The sequence below is a fragment of the Dryobates pubescens genome, chromosome 1 (assembly GCF_014839835.1).
Source record: "Dryobates pubescens isolate bDryPub1 chromosome 1, bDryPub1.pri, whole genome shotgun sequence".
In the NCBI taxonomy this organism is placed as follows: Eukaryota; Metazoa; Chordata; class Aves; order Piciformes; family Picidae; genus Dryobates; species Dryobates pubescens.
In genome coordinates, this window is record NC_071612.1 from 14,159,613 (window position 1) to 14,181,510 (window position 21,898).

Below are 21,898 nucleotides of genomic sequence, written 5' to 3' on the forward strand. Positions count from 1 at the left end.
TAGGATTGGCCTTTAGGTAACTGGACTGTCAAGGTGTTTGGGAGGTCACACCAAGACAGCCAAAGACACTATGCTGCAGACACCCAAAATCACAGTAACCACCATCAGTGTCCACACGGCTGATTACACTGCCCTTAATTGCGCAATTTACCCAAATCTGCCATAGGAAGCTGTGTCAGGGAGGGTGCTTTTCTCCTTTGATCCTGGTCGCAGGATGCCGGGAGGCACATCCTTCTCACGCGGCAGGAGAAAAGCAACCATATCCCTTGCCTGGGGCAGCTATGTTGGGGGAAAAAGCAGTGAGGTGATGATCTTGAGCAGCTGTGGAGGTGTTTCCAGCACAAGTCTTTCTGGAGATGTGAACTGCTTACAGCATTATGCACGTTGCTGTGAAAAGGCTGCCTCTGTGTCTGGGTGCCTTGATGGCCAGAAGGCTTAGTTTTGAGCAGCAGACAGGACCTGCCTTGCGTTTGAGGATCTCAGCTCTCAGACTAGAAGAGCTGCACAAAGCCCATTTATTTTTTCACTGGATGAACTGACAAAGCACCACTGCACCAGGAAGACAAACATAGGAGATGTCACAGGCCAGGGACCCCTACTTCATCTGGAGGACTGGATGAAAAGCAGCCAAGAAGCACCGCCATGCAGAATTCACATTTCCACTGCCTGTGCTGCCCGCAGGCTTGGTGCCCTGCTCCCTCTTAAACGCTTTGCACAGGGGAGGGGGAGTGTGCACAAAGCTTATTTAATTAGGCATTGTGTAGGAAGGATGAACTCCATCCCAAGTGAGATGGAGGAATGTCTCTCCTCCGGATGGTTAAATTATGATGATTATTTTTTTTTTCCTAAGTCAGGAGAAAGTAAGCAGGTGTGAGTATGGGGCCTACCTGTATTGGTTTTAATCAGCAACTTTAAGCAAACTCAGTGTTCTCATCAGAAAAGGGGAAAAATAAACAGCTGAGCACTGTGATTCATTTACACTTCAAATATACTTTGAGTTGGTTATTCCTCAATTAATCAAATAGCTGGTGTATCCCTAAAGTAGTATAAAGTGACACGCTGTGTGAAATCAATTTTCCCTTCCAAAATCATTAAATTCAGTAGCCTGTGACTACATCCCTGCTAATTCTAGTACCGGTCCTTTCATCCTCCATTAACTTTGGCACGACTAACAGGCTGTCAAAAATAATTTCCCAGAACGTAAATAATTCAGAAATTAAAAATTAATAAATAATAACAGAGAGCTACTGGGAGATAGACTGGGTCAATTAGTCAGCTCTGCATTCTGTTTCTTCGCAGCAGGGGGGCAGCCACATTCGTTACTAGAATCTTTCCTCCGATTCCTAGGTCTGATTTACGGCTCTTCATTACTGGATCCAGTCAGACACAATTACCTCCATCACTATCTCAGTTCCTAACTTCAAAGAAACACACATTTTCTTGTCTGCTTTTTTTCTCCTTGCAGCAGCCTCAGCTTGACGTCTCTGGAATTTCTTCCACGCGGACTAATTAATAAGACTTTGACTTATCATATTCACTTCTCTTCTTTGATGTCCTACCTTAGTCAATCATCCTATTTAATTAGAATTTCAATGATAACTTTACTTATCTCGTGGCTAGATGTAAATTAAAATAACGGGATTTTAATTCTCTTTCTTACGGGGTTATGACATTTCTGACAGAAAAAGTTTCAACCCAAATATGATGTTATGTACTTCCTATGCTAGGAGTGCATTCCACTAAATTGTTTTTCCCTTTGCTACAAAATAATTTTGCTTGTTTAACAAGCTCCACTGAAATTGAAATGAACTACAGTTTCTCTTAACACAATTTGCACAGGTCCGTGCTGTGGAAGGTTATGTTGATATAAATTAATATGATCAGATTGTGGCACATGCCACGTAGTTAACGAGGGAAGGGAATGGGATTTTGAAGAGCAAAAATAATTCTGGAGAGACAGTAGACTGTAGGACCTCTTCTTCTTTCTGCCCTTCCCAGCAGTTGAGAGCACTTTTAAAAGGTTACTTGCTTCATTCTCTCATTTACAGACTTAATACTGTTGGTGGTATCCAAGCAGCACCTGATGCTGGATTCTGATTTCAGTGAGACATTTCTAAAACACATATCCCTCTGCTGTTTCTAGGAATGGTATTGTGGCTGCAGCTTAACAGTAGCAGTACATCCCTTAGCTGTACCCAGTATGTGCTTGCATGCAGGCTCACTTTCCTTCCCATGCCTCTTTAATTTTGTCAGTCTAGGTTGGTTAGGACAGCAAACAAATACAAGTGAAAACTCTCATTTTTACATTGAAGCTCATGGTGCAGGAGAGTCCTCTTGGGCCCCTGAAGATCCCTGGAAACAGGACAGTATGACATGCTTTCCAGGGGTCCAGAAGACTTTTTGAACCTCAGTCATTTGGGCACTCTTGCTCTTCCTTGCTCTTTTGGTGCCATGGGTTAGTTGTTTAGGTGGGTTGGATTGGTTGATGGGTTGGATGCAATGATCTTGAAGGTCTCTTCCAACCTGGTGTATTCTGTGTAATTCTATGTAATTCCTCTGGCAGAACTTCTCATGTGACCAAGTAAACAGCTGTGCACATGATACTTTCAGAAAAGAGAATTAAGGAGAGGACCATGTGGAAAAGTAAGGTCAACATACCAGAAGTGGTTTTAAACTGTGTATTAAAGTATTACTCTGTAAACAGAATACAGTGACGACTTGAAGGCTGTTGCAGAATGTACCATATTACTAATCTGCTGTCAGAGATACTATCTTCCTAATCTTCTCTGGAGGAAAAGAGGTTTCCAATTTTACAGTGCCAATAAAAAAATACACCCTGGAAGCCAACCTCTCATCTTTTTAAGGAGAAAAGCCCACATCCTCAGGCCTTATGCTTCCACTGACACCCTAGAAGGGGGGGAAAATGGGTTTTCTAGGCTGCCACGCTTACTTTTCCAAGTCGATGCATCGTGCATTTGCTAATCCACCTCCTTTGTTGTATTCAAGGAAAGAAGAAAATGCAGAAAGAGTTAATGAGACATGTTGGACATGGAAAATAGCTGCTCCCAAAAGAGACAGTTAGGTACTGTGAATGGGTAGGAGCAGAAAAGAACATGAGAGAATCACTCAACTAGCACTAATCTGTACAAAATGGGCTTAGCAAGCTCCTGCTTCAAACTTTATCCTCACTTTAGATGACATTAAACCAGTTGTCATAAACCCAACATTTCTAGGTGCTCTGGCAAGACATTTGCCTGATAGCCCTGTTCCTCTTACAAAATAAACTGAAGATACTTGAAAAACTAGGCCAGTGCATCAGCAGAAGTGAAATGCTGGAGTTTAATTGACAGCTTCTAAAATTTAAACCAGTTGAGTTTAGAGCCCAAATTGGGTAAGTTCAAAAAGATATCAATACTTTTGTTCAATAATGAAATAGTTACCTGTTGCACTAAAATAAAGTATTCTGTCACAATTTAATAGTGTTGTTCTTTAACAATTGGATTCTGTTACACTTTTATATTTAGGCATGATTATTTAATCTAATTTAATTGGCTTTCTTATTCCCCTCAGGGCTCTGGGCCTGGAAAGTTCATGTTAAATACTCTAATTGCTCTGAAATTCACTTGTCGTCTGAAATATGCTCCTATTTTTAAATATACCCTAAAATCTAGTTCATACATGTTTTCTCTTCTTTCATGAATTAGAAAACTTCTGGTCTCCATAATTTGCACTTAAAAAGAGTCAATAATTAAGTGAAATAATAATTATAGATTGAAAACAGGGGGGGGGGGGAATGTGGTACAATGAACTGTGAGTTACAAACCCGTAAATAAGGCCAGGAGCTCACATCAAAGCTTTCTGAGCACCCGCTACTCTCCCAAAGCCAAGATGAAGACACTAATGATGGCCTCCTCCATATTTAATGTGTGGGCCCCTGGTTATCACGGTAGTACCCTGCTCAGGCCAGTGAGCAAGAGAGTTTTTCAGGCCTTGCAGATGGCAATTCACCATTGATGATACATGAAGGCTTTGCCTGCACAGCTCAGTATCAGTTGCAGCAGTGAGACCCACATGGCCACAAACCCTGTGAGAAGGACTTTGTGTGACAGGAATGTGGTAGTTTTAGACTGATGCCTAGGAAAATTTTCACAGATCTTAAGCAAAATGTGGTAGAATGTAAATTAACTACCGTTGGATGTAAAAGGGAAAATAATGATAAAGTCTAAATAATCCCATTGGTCTGACAACTAACATAAAGTTAATCAATATAAACTAACTTTCTTCTCTTTTTGGCTTCCTTTGCTCTGGCAGATACCATCTACTGCTTCTGCTAGCTTGCTGACCCTGACTGTGCTCTTGTGGATAAGTACTAACAGGCTACTCTCTGCTCTTCTCTCTCTCTCTTTGACCTTGTATAGAGAGGGGGAAGGGAGCAAGGAGGGGGAAGCTGTTGGACAAAACCAGGGAGCTTCTTGTGCTGTTTAGAAATCGTGCATGTATGCAAATATTGTATATTTACGTATTCATTTCATTCCTTATTTCTAGATTGTAGTTTTGCTTGTAAATATAGCTTCATTTGCTTTCAGCTGAGCTGGTCTGGCAATTTTATGCTGGGGGGAATTTCAACCCACCACGCAGAACAGGACCACCATCAGCAGCAGAGGCTGGGGACCAGAAGGGATGAAAAAGGGTGCTTCAAAATTTTCTCGGTCTTTGACGTGTTAGTGGCAGGTGGTAGAGTGGGAGCAGAATTCACTTTGGAGGACAGCAGGAGCCTTCATATCGCCAGCCAGCTGCTGATTTCAGAGTGCAGAGGCCAGCTCTGCTTGTCAATGTGCCTCTCAACTTGTCATGCATGGAATAGGAGCTGAAACAAACATCTGGGAGAAGAAATGTAATCTGGTGGGGATCCTTTCAGCAAGTGTTCCTCTTTCCTTAGTACTTAAGCAGTGATTAATGCAATTGGCAAGGTTTGTATTGGATATTAGGAAAAATTGTTTACTGAAAGAGGGGTCAGGCATTGGAACAGGCTGTCCAGATAAGTGGTGATGTCACCATTCCTGGTGATGCTCAAAAAACATACAGACATGACTCTTAGGGACATGATTTAGTGGTCATGGTGGTACTGACAATTGGACCTATAGGTCTTTTTCCAACCATAATGATTCTATGGTTCTGTGGCTGTTAGAGGTAGCTTTTGCATGTTTGGTTTTTAAAACTGGCAGATTTGGAAGATCAAGCACCACTGTTTGTGGCTGCTGACAAGACATCTTACGCTCTCTTAGCTCTTGCTGTTTCCTTTATTTTTTCTCAGGGATCTTGCAGAAGCTATTAAATGTAAAAGTCAGAAAAAACAACCCAGCTCAGGAAGCTCCTAAGATGCCAACTGCTGAATATTGGGAGAGCACACTCAGGGAAAGATCAACCAGCCATGTTCTGTTTACCCTGTGCTTTTCCTAGGTACCTATGTCTTGGGCATGAGATTGCAGGACAGGCAGACCTTTGACTTCACCAGCAAAATATTTTATATCTTCATATTCCTGCTTAAATGCCTACCCCGAAGCACAAGAGACAGCGAGTACATGCCTTGGTAAACAGGCAAGAGGATTTTCTGCCCAAGACTCTCAGTGCAGCTGCTGGTGCAGTGAGGACAGGTTTGGCACAGGTTGGTACTGAGCTGCTCTCCACAGAGCCCAGTTTTGGAATTATCCTGTCAGACTGGTGCAGGAAAGTGTTGGGCAGCAGCAAGAGGGCATCCTGGGAGGAAGGGAGCACTGTGAGGTTAGCCTTTGGGTGCTCAAGGTGAGTTATTCTTGAACAACTTGAGAGCTGCAAAGAGAGGCAAGGTGCAGCCCCCTCCCTAGTGAGGCTGGCAGGAGAAGGGGCACAGGTTTCAAGTGAGACTCACCTTTTCCCTGTGCGTAGGAGCACACTTTCCAGGGATGTTACTTGCTGATTTGGCATAGAAAAACATCTGTCAGTGACTTGTAACTGAGAGAGCAGCAGACTGGGACATGGCGTATGGGTCTACAACTGTGTCAGCGATCTAGCAAAGAACAAAGCACTCTATAGAAATGTAGAAAAATCGTGGGTTAGTAAAACATATAAAAAAAAAGGGGGGGGGGGGGGGGGGGGGGGGATAGGAAGAGTGCATGGGATCCCTGGGAACAGTGAAGAATCTGCAGCAGAGAGGATTTACCACGTCTTCCCGCACCAGACCCCCACCTCTACCACTTTCGAGCAACCCCGGCCGGGTCTGCCCCGACTCCGGCCGCTGAGCGGCGCCCCGCCTCCTTTCTTCCGTACAATATGGCGTACCTCTGTGCTCCGCTTCCGTACAAGACGGTGGCGCCCACTCCCTAGAGGCGGGGAGATGCTGTAGAACGCGCAGGCGCCGCTATTTCATTCCGGTTCAAGACCGCCACTATTTCAAAGTTGACCTCCCACACTTCCGCTTCCTCTTCTGGGTCCGGCGGCGTCAGGTATGGCGGCTGGAGGCTGAGGGCTGTGGGTGGTTATCCACCTCCATCCGCAGTCTGAAGGGCGGTGGGGGTGGCTAAGGTCTCGGCAAGTCTGCGGTGAGGGGCCGGCGGCGCTGTTGGCCGCGCTTGGACCGGTGGCGAGGGCAGAGCTGCGCAGCGGGAAGGCTGGGCCTTATCAGGCCGTCACGGTGCGGCTTCAGCGGGGGACTCGCGTCTCCCGAGCTGCAGCGGGCTGGAGCTAGTGATTGCGGCGCTCAGCCCTGCCGCTTCCCGGGACCGGCGTCCGAAGCGCGCCAGTGCCCGCTCTGAGGGCTGCCGGTGCCTCACCGGGCCTTTACTTCGTTGCGCCGCTGTCGGAGCTGAGTACTGCGGTATCGCTGCCCTCGTCGCGTTGTGTTGGTCCCTGAGAAGGCTCCAGTCTGGGCCTAGAGTGTGACTAACAGTTTGGCATCCGGCGCGATACAGATAGGATCGCGTTTGCTTCAGCAAATCGTATTCTACTCGCTGTCAGGTGGTTTTTTTGGTTTTTTTTTTTTGTTTATTAATACATTTTTTTCGGCTGTTGCAGAGGAGGAGGTGCTTTAGTTTTGTTACTACTAATAGAACCATAGCTGCCCATTCAGATACGGCCCAGTGCTTCAGTGCAGGTGATGCTGTGATACATGAACATCCCTGTGGACGCTGAGCCCTTAAATAAGTGCTGCTCTGTTTTTATCTAATTTAGGTATTAAAAATGGTTCAGCGCCTGACCTACCGTCGTAGGTTGTCCTACAACACAGCTTCCAACAAGACTAGACTGTAAGTAAGAAAAACTTGGGTTTTAAGAACACAAATTTTATGTTTTGATTTGTTAACTGGGTATTTTTCTGCTGTGCTTAGGTCCCGAACACCTGGGAACAGGATTGTTTACCTTTACACCAAGAAAGTGGGGAAGGCACCAAAGTCAGCATGTGGTATTTGCCCAGGAAGACTTCGTGGTGTAAGTAATTAGCCTTACTGACATAAGGCATTTCTTTCCAGCTATCTTTTTTTTCTTCAGTACAAAGATTCTCTTTGAGTAATATTATATGCCCACTGAATTGTTAGAACAGCTTCTTGAAAATTATCCAGATGTTCTTAGAATCACAGAATTATTTTAGTTGGAAAAGACCTCTTAAGGTTATCAAGTCCAACCATTATCTAACTCTGACAGGTCTGGGGCTAAACTGTGCCCCTCAGTACCAATGCTATGATTGTATAGGAGCGATTCAACCACTTCCCTGGGAAGCCTGTTCCAGCCTTCGAGAACCCTTTCAAGGGTTGTAGAGTTTAACTGCCAAAATAAGCTTTGAAAGCTGAAGGAGTAAATTCTTTGTTAATGCTGGTGGTTCTCACTGCTGTTAAATCTGAACCCTTTTGTAAGATACAGCTGTCTGAATTTCTTAGAGTTAGGCTGAGGTAATTCTGTAGCAGGTTCAGAAGTCTAAATAGGATCTGTAAGGATAGGCTTTCAAACAAACCATTAATCAGTTTGGACCATGAGCTTCAGAAAAAAGGAATGAATGTCTTTACCATGATACTTTTCTGTAATAAGTTTCTTTGGTGTAACATAGCTCAACAGTGATGGGAATGTCTGAATAATGTTGATCTTTGAGCAGTTCCTATCCTTGGGAAAAATGAAAACAAAACCTCACAATTTTATTTGTGAACCTGCTGTGGTAGAATGAAAGGATCAGCTGAGGAGTGCTGAAGATGGGCACACGTGACAAGTGACTTGAATCTTGAATGGTCAGCTTCAGGTGTTGCTGCTTTTTGAAGCCATCAGAGTGAATTTCTGGTAAGACTGTCATGCAAAATTAAGAGACTTAGTATACCCTTTCCATTTTTGCTTTCTGTAGGTTCGTGCTGTGCGTCCTAAAGTTCTCATGAGGTTGTCAAAAACAAAGAAGCATGTTAGCAGAGCCTATGGTGGTTCCATGTGTGCTAAGTGTGTCCGTGACAGGTAAGCTTGCAGAGAGCTAACTTTATATTCTTGAGGTTGCTTCATACCAGATTTTTACATCTCACTGTTTCAAGACCTGGAAGACTCCTTGTCTGATGTTAGTGTAGTAAAATGGAGAGTGTGAGCTTGGAGGCACATGAGCAGGGAGGCATATAATTTTGTCCCTTGGGTTTGAGCTAGTTACTGCATGCAAACTTCCTTTGTAGAGTTGTTCTTCATGGTTTCTTACTGTACCTTTGATGGTAAACTGCTTATTCTGCACTTCTGTTTTGTTATAGTGAGCACCCAATGTAAAGATTTTCCTCTTCTGTTATCCTTTTTTTTTTTTGTCTTGTCCAAAGATTTTAGTGTAAGATCAGCTGAGTTTTTATCTTCTTTGTGGTGTTTTGGAATTAAAACATACTAAGTGGTTGCACGTTAGGCATCTTTGAATGGCCAAGCTTTATGATAGCCTTTGCTGGGCCTCACTGAATTCAGTTTTATTGTGTGATAACTCTGCATCCTGGGCAAGTTTGAAGAGAAATGTGTAATACAAGAATGCATCCTCTCTGTGACTGGTCATCAGAGCACCTTCCATGCTGGAGATCCATAGCATGACTTTGTTAAAGGCAATTTTTTTTTTTCCTGAGTGTTTCCTCAAATGCTTTATGTACTTCATGAACATACCTTATTTTGCCTCAGCCAAAACACACAAGTCACTTCCTTCCTTATTGGCAGGTTTTCTCCTGCATCTGCTTAGGTGTCTTTGTGTACTGCTGAAGTAACCATCTGTACCAAATGCATTTGGAGTGGCATTTTAATGTTTTAAGTTAGAAGAGTGTGGATGGTAGACTTGGGCTTTTAACTCAAAACTGTCAAGTGGGCTGTTGATGTGAGTAGTATAGCTTAGGTCCATCTGCACAGCGGCCTCACATGACTTCCATAAATAATTGTATTGGGGCATGACTTGCACTGCCAGAGTCTTCCTTGTTTGTCTGCAGAGGAGCTGTAATTCTGAGAGGGGAACCATTCTGGTTTTGATAACTGGACTCATCTGGAGTTTTCCATTGTTCTGAGGGTTAGAGCTGACCATGACTAATCGTACCAGCTCTGACTTTAAGAACAAATAAATTAGTTTGCTGGTGAGGACTTTCACTTTTCACCTTTCAAGTTAGTGAAGGTGTTAATATTTCCAGTGTTCAGCTGTCAAGTGTAAGTCTTGCAGGCACATATTGGACTTCTTCCCCAAACCACCACATTCATAAAGTGCCACCATCCCTGTCTTTTGATGCTGTCAGGAATGTGGATGGCTTCCCTTTTTATGTTACTGTAGAGCTGACACCATATGGGCAATGAATGTTGGAGACAACAAAACTAATTGTGACTTCTGTTTTTACTTTTGTGTTTTTATTGAAGTAGACACACATCCTAAAGTTGTTGTTTTCCTTTCCAGAATCAAGAGAGCTTTTCTTATTGAGGAGCAGAAGATCGTTGTGAAAGTGTTGAAGGCACAAGCACAGAGCCAGAAGTCAAAGTGAATCTATTTGTAGTTTCAGCCCAATAAATGAAAGTTCCACTTTTCCTGTGTCTTGTTGTTCTATATGCTAGTCAAAGCTGGTAGGAGCTGCTTCTCAAAGCTTGTGTAGATTGTGTTTTGGTACAGCAAACCCTTCAATCAGGATGCTGTGTCCTGTTCTGCCTACAGAGTGAAATGGGGTGGAAGTAGGTCTGGTTAAAGAGAGCTCCCAGCTCTGTCTTCTAGTCCTGTAGAGAGCATGGAGTATCTTTGAGCAATGCAGGTTCTGTTTTTTCATGGCAACATCTCTATGAAGCCATCAGAGGACTTGAGGCTTAGAATAGAGTTAGGAATCTGAAGAAGAAAAGCAAAAGATGACTAAAGACTGATAATAGATTGTCAGGTGAAGAAAAGGAGAACTAGTATAGGCCTAAGGGAGACTTTGTGCTGTAGTTACTGTTGCTTGAATGTGGGGATGGCAGAGAATATATTGTCTGATTCCTTGGATTGGTGGTGACTTGGCAGTGCTAGGTTAATGGTTAGACTTGATCATCTTAAAGGTATTTTCCAACCAAAACTATTGTATATGTCTGATGCATCAAATACCTAGATGATACTTTGCAGCAGTGTCTGCTCCTCTCTAATTTGGGTTAGCTGTGCAGCTTTGTCAGGGCAAGGGGAAGACTGTGCCCTGTGACAGGGCCAGCCATATTTTGGTAGGTGCTGCACTGCACTTCTGTGTGCTGCAGGCTGATCATTGTCTCCTGTGCCTGTAATGAGCAAGCCTGTGGGTCTGGTTAGGGGCTGTTGCACTGAGCACTGGCCAGCTTGCAAGATACTAGATGGAGATGCTGGTTTCTATCAATGGCTTTGGAAGCCTGCAAAGTATGCCTCCTTTCTGCTCTCAATTTGTCTGTCTTCAGATTGCAGTGATTTTATGCTATTAGGTTTTTCTTCCTTAAATGAAAGAGCTCACTGGGACCTTGGGAGGAACATACATTTACTAATGACATTGCCTATCAATCTCTCTCTGAACAAGCTGAGGGGGAAGATCAGTGCCTTGATACATCCAAGGCACTTTGTCCAGCCTGGAGTCTTTTTGACTGAGATATGTGTAGCTCTGGGACCTGCCCATTCAGTGCCCTGGTGTTGGTATCTGCTTGGTATCTGAGTTGTCAAATAAAGGAAACCCACACTGTTGTAATTTCAGATACTTTGGTTTACTCCTTTCAAAATCGGTGCTTGGCTGAAGGTCAGAGAGAGAATTAACCAGAGCACGGATAAAAGGCACTTTTACATATATGTATGTGTGTGTATACATAGATATTTATATATTTATTTATAAAAGATTAAATTAGAAACATTAAAAAACTGGAACTGCAAAACAAATCAAAACCTGAACAAACAGGTTCTGCTGAAGCTTTTTCTTGCAGGCATTTCTCTTTGCCACTGGTGGTGTTCATGTTACTGGGGGCTACTGTGGTTGTACAGCACTTGTTTTCTCCTCACAGGTGAGAGAAGTTTCAACCACCAGTTCTAGAGGGATGACTGGTCATGCTGCTCTGTGTGCTCATGCTCTGAGAACTTGGGGAACCAAGTGACAGCTCTGCTTGGGTCTGAGGGCTTGGTAGCAGCAGCCTGCATATTCTCCCAGTCGTGCACCTCCTGACAGTCCTTGGTGGAGAGCAGACACCAGACTTGCTTGGATATGCTGTTCCTTTGCCCTTCCCTATGCCTCATGGAAGCCACTTGGAGACACAGACAGTAGAGATGTTGAAGGTTCAGAAGTGCTCTTCCATCACCGGGGGTGAATGAACATGAGACTTTTCTCACCACCTCTGACCTCTGCAGTTGCTCCAAGTGTCCTGGATGATCATTGAGGGTCCTTCCAACCCTAACCATTCTCTTGTATGACTTCCTAGGGAGGAATAACCCAAACGTAACATTACAGGTTAGGAATTGAGCTTCTTGAAAGTAGGCTCTGCAGAGGACCCGAGAGTTCTGGTGGACAAATTGCTCATGAGCCAGACAGCTCAGGGAAATGGTGGAGTCCCCATCCCTGAAGAGATTAAAAACAGCTGTGTAGATGTGGTGCTAAGGAACATGATTTAATGGTGACTTGGCAGTGCTGGGTTAACAGTTGGACTTGATTTTTATTTTTTTTTTAAAGTCTTTTCCAACCTATTTTATGATTCCTTGGAGTGAGTGCTGCACTCACCAGACAATTTCATGCTGCTACACCTGGATCTCCTGGAAGAAAGCTGCAGCTGCTCTATTCTGTTTAAGTGCTTCCTGGGTCGCAGTTAGAGGTATGATACAAGCAGAGCTCCAGGGCACAGCTGGAACAGACCTCTAATGACTTCCAGAATGAGATTTTGGAGTAGCAGTTTAGCTTTCTGGTATTGAGGCAAAGTTCTGTTCCTTTATCACTGAGGCTATGATGGTAATGGAAAAAGCAATGGTAAAAAGTGGAAATGGGCTGATTTTGCTGCTTTGCTTCACAGTACTGTGTAAGGAAAACTCTAATGTGTCTCTAACACTCCCCAGGAGTGCTTTTAACACTTGGGATAACTCTTGTGTTACCTGTGGGTGTGGGGTTATTCCTCACCTCCAGCTCTGAATTTTGGAACTATTTAGTGTCTGACACAAAGCAGGTGTCTAACCATTATCTAACTCTGCCAAGGCTGGTGATGAACCATGTCCCTCAGCACCATATTTCTGCATCTTTTAAACACTTCCAGGGATGGGGATTCAACCACCTCCCTTGGGACCCATTCCAGTGATTGAGAACCCTCTGGGTCAAGAATATTCTCCTAATGTCCAATCTAAACCTCCTCTGGTGCACTTGAGGCCATTTTCTCTTTTCCTATTGTTGCAAGGGAGAAGAGACCAAGATCCACCTCGTTCCAGCCTCTTTTAGGGAGTTGTAGAGAGTAAGGATGTCTCTCCTCACCCTCCTCCAGATTAAAGAACCCTAGTTTCCTCAGCTGCTCCTCACAAGACCTGTTCTGCAGACCCCCAGCTTAGTAGCCCCTTCTCTGGGTCTGCTCCAGGACCTCAATGTCCTTCTTGTAGTGAGGGTGCCAGAACTGAACACAGTGTTCGAGAAGCAGCCTTACTCACCAGTGCTGAGTGCAGGGGGGCAATCACTTCCAAAATCCTGCTGACCACACTATTGCTGATACTGGCCAGGATGCTGTTGGCCTTCTTAGCCACGTGAGCACACTGCTGGCTCATCTTCAGCCAGCCTTTGACCAATGCCCCTAGGACTACTTCCATCAGGCATCTTTCCAGCCAGTCTGCCCCAAGCCTGGGGTGTTCACGGGGTTGTTGTGAGCCAAGTGCAGAATGCAGCACTTGGCCTTGTTGAATCTCCTACAGCTGGCTTAGGCCCATCGATCCAGCTTGTCCAAGTCCTTCTGTAAAGGCTTCCTGCCCTCAGGCAGACCAACTTGCCCTCCCAGCTTGGTGTCATCTGCAAGCTTACTGAGTGTGCATTGATTCCCTCATCCAGATCATTGATAAAGATTATTAAACAGAATTGGTCCCAGTACAGAGCCCTGGGGAACACCACTTGAGAACAAGTGGAACAAGGAACACACTTTGACCCCTTGCCAGGAGACTGCTCTGACCTGCCGCCAGGACGACACCTGTCTCTAGGCAGTATGGTGTCCCACGGGCGAGACTGGCGCCGGCCGCGGGACCCTCCCCAGGCGCCCGCGCACGCCCGCGGCGCGGCCCCGCAGCAGCGGCCACGTGGACTCCTAGCCCCGGGGGCGGGGCCTGTGCCTTGTGCCCCGCCTCAGCCCCGCCCGGGCCCCTCGCCGTCACTGAGCACCGACACGTCAGGCTTAGTGGGTCCTAGCAGGCGAGTAAGATGGGTATACCCTCTGGCGGCGGGTGAGATGCTTTTTCAGGCGTATTTGCACTGAGAAAAAAAAAACATTTTTTTTTTGTTATTCAAAACTGGGTGTAACTTTTGAGTGTTTCTTTTGTGTCTGCTGTTTTAAAATCTGTGAGTTTATTCCTGCCAGGACGCAGCAGCCGATTTCCGTTTCCGCCTTCGTGTCTGGTGGTGGGGCTGGTCGCGGCGGGGCGAGCCGGTAGGGAGTAGCGGGGCTGCGGCTCTGCGTTTGGCCGCACCGCCGCCATGGAGACGTTGTACCGCCTGCCCTTCGCCGTGCTCGAGTGCCCCAACATCAAGCTGAAGCGGCCGAGCTGGGTGCACATGCCCTCGGCCATGACCGTGTACGCGCTGGTGGTGGTGTCCTACTTCCTCATCACCGGAGGTGAGGTCGGGGCCGGTGGGGCGGGCGAGATGAGTGGGACACCCCGCTTACGGAGTAGCTTTTCATCTGCGGCGGGAATGCTGGCCCTTGCCCCGAGTAGCACAGCCGCTGCTGCTGCTGAGCCTTTGTCTGGCTCCAGATCGGTCATAAACCACGAACTTCGGCCAACTTGGAGCATCACCGTGATGTTTGGGTAGTTGTTTGCTGGTAGCAGCCAAAGGTGATACTTTTCTTTCCACAGGGATTATCTATGACGTGATTGTGGAACCTCCCAGCGTGGGGTCGATGACAGACGAGCACGGGCATCAGAGGCCGGTGGCCTTCCTGGCATACAGGTAGGAAGGTAGGAGCAGGGCTGTGCCTGCAGGGCTGTGCACAGCGAGGTGCTGCAAATGTGTAACCACAAGCAAGTAAACCTGTCCTACAGAGTTGTGCACCTGCTTCTTTTAATGAGCTCTCTGTGCAAGGCAGGATCTCTTCTGTATCAGTCCATAATTGAGAAGCAGAACTGAAGTAAAACATTCAAGTTTTCTGAAAGTCAGAAATCTGATAAGGAAAGGTTTCAAGCTGGCAGTGCTGCTTTTTCTTCCAAACCCTGAGTTTTATAGTGGATGCAGGCACATTCAATTATTTTTCTTAGCAGCACACAGAATAACAGAATGGTAGTGGTTGGAAGGGACCTCAAGGTCATCTAGTCCAACCCTCTTGCTAGAGCAGGAGCACCTGGAGTAAGTCATACAGCAGCACATCCAGGCAGGTTTGGAATGCCTTCAGAGGAGGAGACTGCAACCTCTCTGGGCAGCCTGCTCCAGTGTTGTGCCACCCTCAGAGTGAAGAATTTTTCCTGATCTTTATTTGGAGCCAGCTGTGTTTGTTAAATTTTTGATTCTGCCTTTTAAACTCTAGTGTAATTGTGACTCTTGTGTTTGAGGGTGGGGAAGATAGTCACAAATGTGTAACAGTGCCTTCTTTGAGCCTTTTGCTTCTATTACTCAAAATAAGCTAGAGACTGCTTAGCAATGAATTTGTCTGGAGAAAATTAAATCTACATTTGTAACTGTTTTTCATGTGTATGGAAACAAATTATGTTTTCTGTTAAATGCCAAAAAAGGTATTTGAGTTTGTGAGGCCTAGGACATGCTTCATGTACAGATTTTGACTTGAGCTATATGCAGTGTAGGTCTCAGATTTGGATTGCTGCATTGTGGGTGAATCAGGCAAGTGCAGGGACTTGATAGCACTTTGGTGCATGTCAGTGAAAACAACATGAAAGAAGATGAAATTGATTGTTTTCATTTATCTATTAGCATCCATGCCAATTTTGTGAGGTTGCTAATTACAGTGACAGGAAAGATTTTCAGTGAGTGTGGGATGCAGGGGACTCATGATCCAGGTGCAATATTGTTTCTGCCTCTGCTTCCCTTCCCTCCTTCTAAACTTTGTAAGAAGGAAATTTGGCTTCTTGGACTGGCAGTCAATATGTGCAGTGAATGTAAAACCACCAGTATGCTTGACAGGTCACCTTGCAGAATATCAGTTTTGGAGAGAAATGGTGTACTAAAGCCTTGATGTAATTGCATAACATCGGTTTCTGTACCTAGTTTTGCTGTTAGAAAGTCAGCCATCAACATTAACCATCCTGTGTGTTTGTGAAGCTAAAGCAGGTTGAGTAGATGGGTTTTGAAATGCAAATAGGGTTTTATTGCCTCTCTTTTCTTCCCCTTTGCCTCCTCCTTCTTGTTGTTTTGGTTTTTTTCCTTCAGAGTAAATGGGCAATATATTATGGAAGGGCTTGCATCCAGCTTCCTCTTCACAATGGGTGGCCTGGGATTCATAATTCTGGATCGATCCAATGCACCAAACATCCCCAAGCTGAACAGATTTCTTTTGCTCTTCATTGGATTTGTCAGCGTGCTTTTGAGCTTCTTCATGGCCAGAGTCTTCATGAGGATGAAATTACCGTAAGTGATTTAATGCTCCTTCAGCTTTTTGTCTCTTCTGTGGCTTGTGTATGCCTGTGTTAAATTTAAGAGTAACAGGAGATCTGCAGCTTAGCTGTAAGTTGTGGGGTTTTTTTTCTGCTTTTTTGGAACAAGCTTTTTTTAGGGCCAGCTGCTATAAAATCATACTGTTGTTAAAAAAAGGTTACGGTTTTTGGGTCTGTCAGAAGATAGAAGGTGAGTGAGAAGTAGTGAGTCTGGCTTACAGTGAGTTTTAACATAGACTAAGTGTATGTAATGACCATGTTAAAGTAATTACAAGTTGGGGCTTTGAGGAAGAAAGGAGTGCCAAAGAACTTGAAGAAAGGCAGTTGAGTTATTTATAGTGACAGTGTATGTGAGAGCTTATAACTAGAACTGATGACAGCAGTAACAAGTGTTCAGAAGTATTCAGAGCCAGCCTACCATCAGGATGATGTTTTTGTTGCTGAACAACTGAACATAAGGTTGAAGTATAAAATATAGGCAATATTTTAATCATATAATCATGCCAGTTGCAAAAAACCTTTAAGATCATCAAATCCAACCATTACCTAACTCTGCTGAGTTTGGTGCTAACCCATGTCCTCCAGCACTGTATTTCTGAATCTTTTAAGCCCCTCCAGGGATGAGGATTCAACTGCCTCCCTTGGGAGCCTGTTCCAGTGTTTGAGAGCCTTTTCAGTTAAGAAGTTTCTTCTAATGTCCAATCTAAACCTTCTCTGCTCCAGCTTGAGGCCATTTCCTCATGTCCTATCACTTGTTCCCAGAGAGACTAGTAGGAAGGGACTTTTTACAAGGGCTTGTAGTGGTAGGATGAGAATGGATTGAAGCTTGAGGAGAGTAGATTCAGACTGGATATTAGGAAGAAATTCTTTACAGTGAGGGTGGTGAGACATTGGAGCATGTTGTCCAGGGTGGTTATGGATGCCCCCTCCCTGTTCAAGGCCAGGCTGGATGAGGCCTTAAGCAACCTGGTCTAGTGGAAGGTGTTGGTGTTCCTGCCCATGGCAAAGGGGTTGGAACTAGAAGATCTTTAAGGTTCCTTCCAACCTAAACCATTCTATGAATCTATGAGACCGACATCTTCCTGTCTTCAGCCTCCTTCCAGGGATTTGTGGAGCGTGAAATGGTCTCCCCTCAGCCTCCTCCAGACTCAACACCCCCAGTTCCCTCAGCTGCCCCTCACCAGACCTGTTCTCCATACCCTCCACTAGCTTCTTTGCCCTTCTCTGGACCTACTCCAGCATGTCAATGTCTTTCTTGTGGTGAGGGCCCAAAAACTGAACCTAGTACTCAAGATGTGACCTCTCCACTACAGATGAACAATTGCTTCCCTGGTCCTGCTTGTCACATTATGTATCCATTTACAGTCACAGATCAAATATGGAGCATTCAGGCTGTGTGGAATCCAAATACAGGATTTAAATTTTCCTCTTTATTTCTCAGTCCACCTATTTAATTTAGCATAGCTGAAACCTGATGCTTGGATTTCCTGGTAGTTAATATTTGGAGTAACTCCATCAGGTGTTGACTTAAAAATGACAGTAATTCCTACCTTCTTTAAATGTTTTGGGTTTGTCATTTTTTTTTTAACCTTTGCAATATTGTTACAAATTTTGTTTTGTAACATGGAAGTAGTGGGTTCCCTGCCAGCAGGTTGTTGAGTAGGGACCTGCTCTGTCTTTCCTTGCTTCATTCAGATGTTTTCTTGTTTAACTCAGTACACTTAATGTCATTACAGTTCTCTTTCTTAAACTCATTAAAGAAACAGAGCTTCAGACAAATGGAGGAGAAAAAGTGACCAGAGTTGTGTTGAGTGCCAGGGCTCCTCAGTTTAGGAAGGATGTTGACTTGCTGGAGTGTGTCCAGAGAAGGGCAACAAAGTTGGTGAAGGGCTTGGAACACAAGCCCTATGAGGAGAGGCTGAGGGAGCTGGGGTTGCTTAGTCTGGAGAAGAGGAGACTCAGGGGTGACCTTATTGCTCTCTACAACTACCTTAAGGTGGGTTGTAGACAGGCAGAGGTTGGTCTCTTCTCCCAGACAACCAGTACCAGAACAAGAGAATACATAGAATACATAGAATAAACCAGGTTGGAAGAGACCTTCAAGATCATCGCGTCCAACCCATCAACCAATCCAACCCACCTAAACAACTAACCCACGGCACCAAGCACCCCAAGTCTTCTTCTGAACACCTCCAATGATGGTGACTCCACCACCTCCCCAGGCAGCCCATTCCAATGGGCAATCACTCTCTCTGTATAGAACTTTTTCCTAACATCCAACCTGAACCTCCCCTGGCGCAGCCTGAGACTGTGTCCTCTTGTTCTGGTACTGGCTGCCTGGGAGAAGAGACCAACATCCGTCTGTCTACAACCTCCCTTCAGGTAGTTGTAGAGAGCAATAAGGTCACCCCTGAGTCTCCTCTTCTCCAGGCTAAGCAACCCCAGCTCCCTCAGCCTCTCCTCGTAGGGCTTGTGTTCCAAACCCCTCACCAACTTTGTTGCTCTTCTCTGGACTCGGCACAGTCTCAGGCTGTGCCAGGGGAGGTTTAGGCTGGAGGTTAGGAGGAAGTTCTATACAGAGAGAGTGATTGCCCATTGGAATGGGCTGCCCGAGGAGGTGGTGGAGTCACCATCACTGGAGGTGTTCAGGAGGAGACTTGATAGGGTGCTTGGTTGCATGGTTTAGTTGATTAGATGGTTTTGGATGATAGGTTGGGTGCGATGATCTTGAAGGTCTCTTCCAACCTGGTTTATGCTATGCTATGCTATGCTATTCCATGTTAGACTGAATGTAGTTTGTGCAAAGGTTACAAATAAAGAACCTTTTATATAGGGTGCAAGCAGTGCTTCAGCAATTCCAGACAATTACCAAAGCTGAATCTGGAACAGGTTAATCTGTTTCTCATGTTCATTGAGGAAAATCAACTGAGGAAGGAGTGAAACAGGCCAGTTTGTACCTTAGGCAGGATTTATGGTATTAAATAGACTTCATCAGCTAAGTTTTTGACAGTCTGAAATCTTTGGTGTAAGTCAGTGTGTTTATTATTTTTTGAGGACTGCTGCCTGTGTTTCTTAACTTTTTATCTAACCTTTTTTTTTTCTGTAGGGGCTACTTGATGGGTTAATACCTCTTGTGATGTGTGAGCTGAAGTTACTCCTCTTCATGAAGTGTTTAAGAAGCAGCAGCAGGAAACAAATTCCATAGCCACCATCAACAGGAAAGAGAACCTGACCACGAGAAACAACTAGGGGAACAGTGCTTTCTTTGCCAACAAACTCTGAGTGCCAGTGGCTAAGTTGTAGTTTTGAAGCAGTGGTTTATCATTTCTGTTTTAGAGCTTTTGAAAAGAGCAAGTTCCCTGGTTGGGTTTTTTTGTTTATACCCCAACTCAGTATGAAATAGAGAACCTATCCTTTAGCTCTACCTGAAATGAGTATTAGCCATTGGCTTCTCAGTGCCTTGTTTCAGGCCTGTCTCCTGTTCCCAGTGTGGGACTATTACATGTGTGAATCTGAGAAGAAATACCTGAAGTGTTTCTTTCCAAGTTAGAATTAGAAAATTAGTAACTTTGGATGCTTTACAGTCAAAATACAAATGTGTCTGAAACGATTTCAAAGGCACCTTTTGCCTTGGTATTCCTGACTCTGTGAGCAAATCCAGACCTGCACTGGGAAAGGCAAACTGTATGAATGTTCATTTCTTCTACAGAAAGTACAAAAGGAGCCAAATAAAACTTATTTTCTACAAAATTCTGTCCAGGTTCTGAAGCTTTTTTTTTTGTGTGTGTGTGGCCTGTTGTACATCCAGGCTTGAGGTGCTGTGCCGTATCATGATGGCATAATTTCAGCTTGAAGTTTCATTTCTGGATCATGTTTTGGGTTTGTTTGTAGGTTTTGTTTTGTTTGGGTGTTGGTGTTTTTTGTTGTGTTTTGGTTTTGTTGTTGCAGTTGGTTGTCTTTGTGGTTTTGGGGAGGTTTTTGTTTTAAATATCAGGGACGAGAAACCTCATGTTTTCCACGACCTTGTACTGTGTCCAGACAACATACTGTCATTTGGATTTCAGGTAACTTAAGCTGTTTGATGTGGCTCATAATTAGGAAGTTTCCAGTCTTTTCAAAGTGATTCTCTGCTGGTGACTCTGGTTTTGGTGAGACATATGCTTACCTTCATGGGGGAGCATTGATATTATGTATCAATGCTTGATCTGCTGGAGGGTAGAGGGGCTTTGCAGAGGGACCTCAACAGGCTGGACAGATGGGCAGAGTCCAACGGCATGAGATTTAACACATCCAAGTGCCGGGTTCTGCACATTGGCCACAGCAACTCCATGCAGTGCTACAGGCTGGGGTCAGAGTGGCTGGAGAGTGGCCAGGCAGAGAGGGACCTGGGGGTACTGGTTGATGGTAGGCTGAACATGAGCCTGCAGTGTGCCCAGGTGGCCAAGAGGGCCAATGGTATCAGGAACAATGTGGCCAGCAGGAGCAGGGAGGTCATTCTGCCCCTGTACACTGCACTGGTTAGGCCACACCTCAAGTATTGTGTCCAGTTCTGGGCCCCTCAGTTTGGGAAGGATGTTGACTTGCTGGAACGTGTCCAGAGAAGGGCAACAAAATTGGTGAGGGGTTTGGAACACAAGCCCTATGAGGAGAGGCTGAGGGAGCTGGGCTTGCTTAGCCTGGAGGAGACTCAGGGGTGACCTTCTTGCTCTCACCAACTCCCTGAAGGGAGGTTGTAGACAGGTGGGGGCTGATCTCTTCTCCCAGGCAACCAGTGACAGAACAAGAGGACACAGTCTCAAGCTGCACCAGGGGAGGTTTAGGCTGGAGGTTAGGAGGAAGTTTTACATAGAGAGTGATTGCCCATTGGAATGGGCTGCCTGGGAAGGTGGTGGAATCACTATCATTGGAGGTGTTTAGGAGGAGACTTTGATAGGGTGCTTGGTTGCATGGTTTAGTTGATTAGGTGGTGTTGGATGATAGGTTGGACGTGATGATCTCAAAGATCTCTTCCAACCTGGTTTATTCTACTCTGTTCTATGTAAGTAAAGAACTGAATACATGAGTTAAGTTTTTAATACATCTTGAGAGGGAAGTCAAACCAGAAAGTCACCTAATATTGAGTGTAATTGGGATCTCTCTGCTTCAGCATTTAACCTCCTGAAGTTGAGCTTCAGCCTCCAAGTTTGCATCTGATCCTAAATGGGCATGCTCTTAAACAGTGACTTTAATGGCATAGTTGAAGGCCTGTGGTCTGTGAAACATGTTTGATTATACTTGGATGATAGGTGACGTAACTTAGAACAAGTAAAGCAGACATAGTTGTAAAGCAGAGGGTAATTGTGGAGAGCAAAACTAAGATGAGATGACGATGTCTGCAGCAAACAAGGTTCTATGATCCCTTATACTTCTTTGGTCAGAGACAAGAAGCTAATCTGTTATGATCCTCTGGCAAAGTATGGGACACAGGATCAGGAATACAAATGCAGACCATCCAGAAATTAGGAGTGTGCTAGGTAGGAAGATGTTAGAATGCACAACTGAAAATGGATTCACTTTGGAAGTGGGTTGAAGGTTTCTTGGGAAAATTGATGCTGAACACTGCACAGAAGAGCACTGTAGGCATTCAATTTTCAGAAAGGCTGGCATTTTCTGTAACCATCTGCT

At 44.9% G+C, this 21,898-nt stretch overlaps 2 protein-coding genes across 2 annotated transcripts; both read left to right on the forward strand.

The window, feature by feature from the left end:
- The first annotated feature begins 6,401 nt into the window (after window positions 1-6,401).
- Window positions 6,402-10,021, forward strand: RPL34 (ribosomal protein L34). The gene is made up of 5 exons (XM_009902229.2): window positions 6,402-6,482; window positions 7,207-7,280; window positions 7,362-7,461; window positions 8,360-8,463; window positions 9,896-10,021. The coding sequence occupies exons 2-5, from the start codon at window positions 7,216-7,218 to the stop codon at window positions 9,978-9,980; spliced, it is 354 nt and encodes a 117-aa protein (XP_009900531.1). The 5' UTR covers window positions 6,402-6,482; window positions 7,207-7,215; the 3' UTR covers window positions 9,981-10,021.
- A 3,969-nt stretch (window positions 10,022-13,990) lies between these two features.
- OSTC (oligosaccharyltransferase complex non-catalytic subunit) lies at window positions 13,991-19,979 on the forward strand. Its single transcript, XM_009902225.2, has 4 exons — window positions 13,991-14,247; window positions 14,489-14,582; window positions 16,011-16,208; window positions 19,341-19,979. Exons 1-4 carry the CDS (start codon window positions 14,109-14,111, stop codon window positions 19,357-19,359), a joined length of 450 nt encoding a protein of 149 aa, XP_009900527.1. The 5' UTR covers window positions 13,991-14,108; the 3' UTR covers window positions 19,360-19,979.
- Window positions 19,980-21,898: the final 1,919 nt, after the last annotated feature.

Excerpts from the sequence above, each read along its gene's own strand:
- OSTC (XM_009902225.2), top strand. The coding sequence starts at position 14,109 with ATGGAGACGTTGTACCGCCTGCCCTTCGCCGTGCTCGAGTGCCCCAAC. Across the intron at positions 14,248-14,488 it reads CTACTTCCTCATCACCGGAG|GGATTATCTATGACGTGATT; the intron begins GTGAGGTCGGGG and ends TTCTTTCCACAG. Across the intron at positions 14,583-16,010 it reads GTGGCCTTCCTGGCATACAG|AGTAAATGGGCAATATATTA; the intron begins GTAGGAAGGTAG and ends TTTTTCCTTCAG.
- RPL34 (XM_009902229.2), top strand. The coding sequence starts at position 7,216 with ATGGTTCAGCGCCTGACCTACCGTCGTAGGTTGTCCTACAACACAGCT. Across the intron at positions 7,462-8,359 it reads GCCCAGGAAGACTTCGTGGT|GTTCGTGCTGTGCGTCCTAA; the intron begins GTAAGTAATTAG and ends TGCTTTCTGTAG. Across the intron at positions 8,464-9,895 it reads GCTAAGTGTGTCCGTGACAG|AATCAAGAGAGCTTTTCTTA; the intron begins GTAAGCTTGCAG and ends TTTCCTTTCCAG.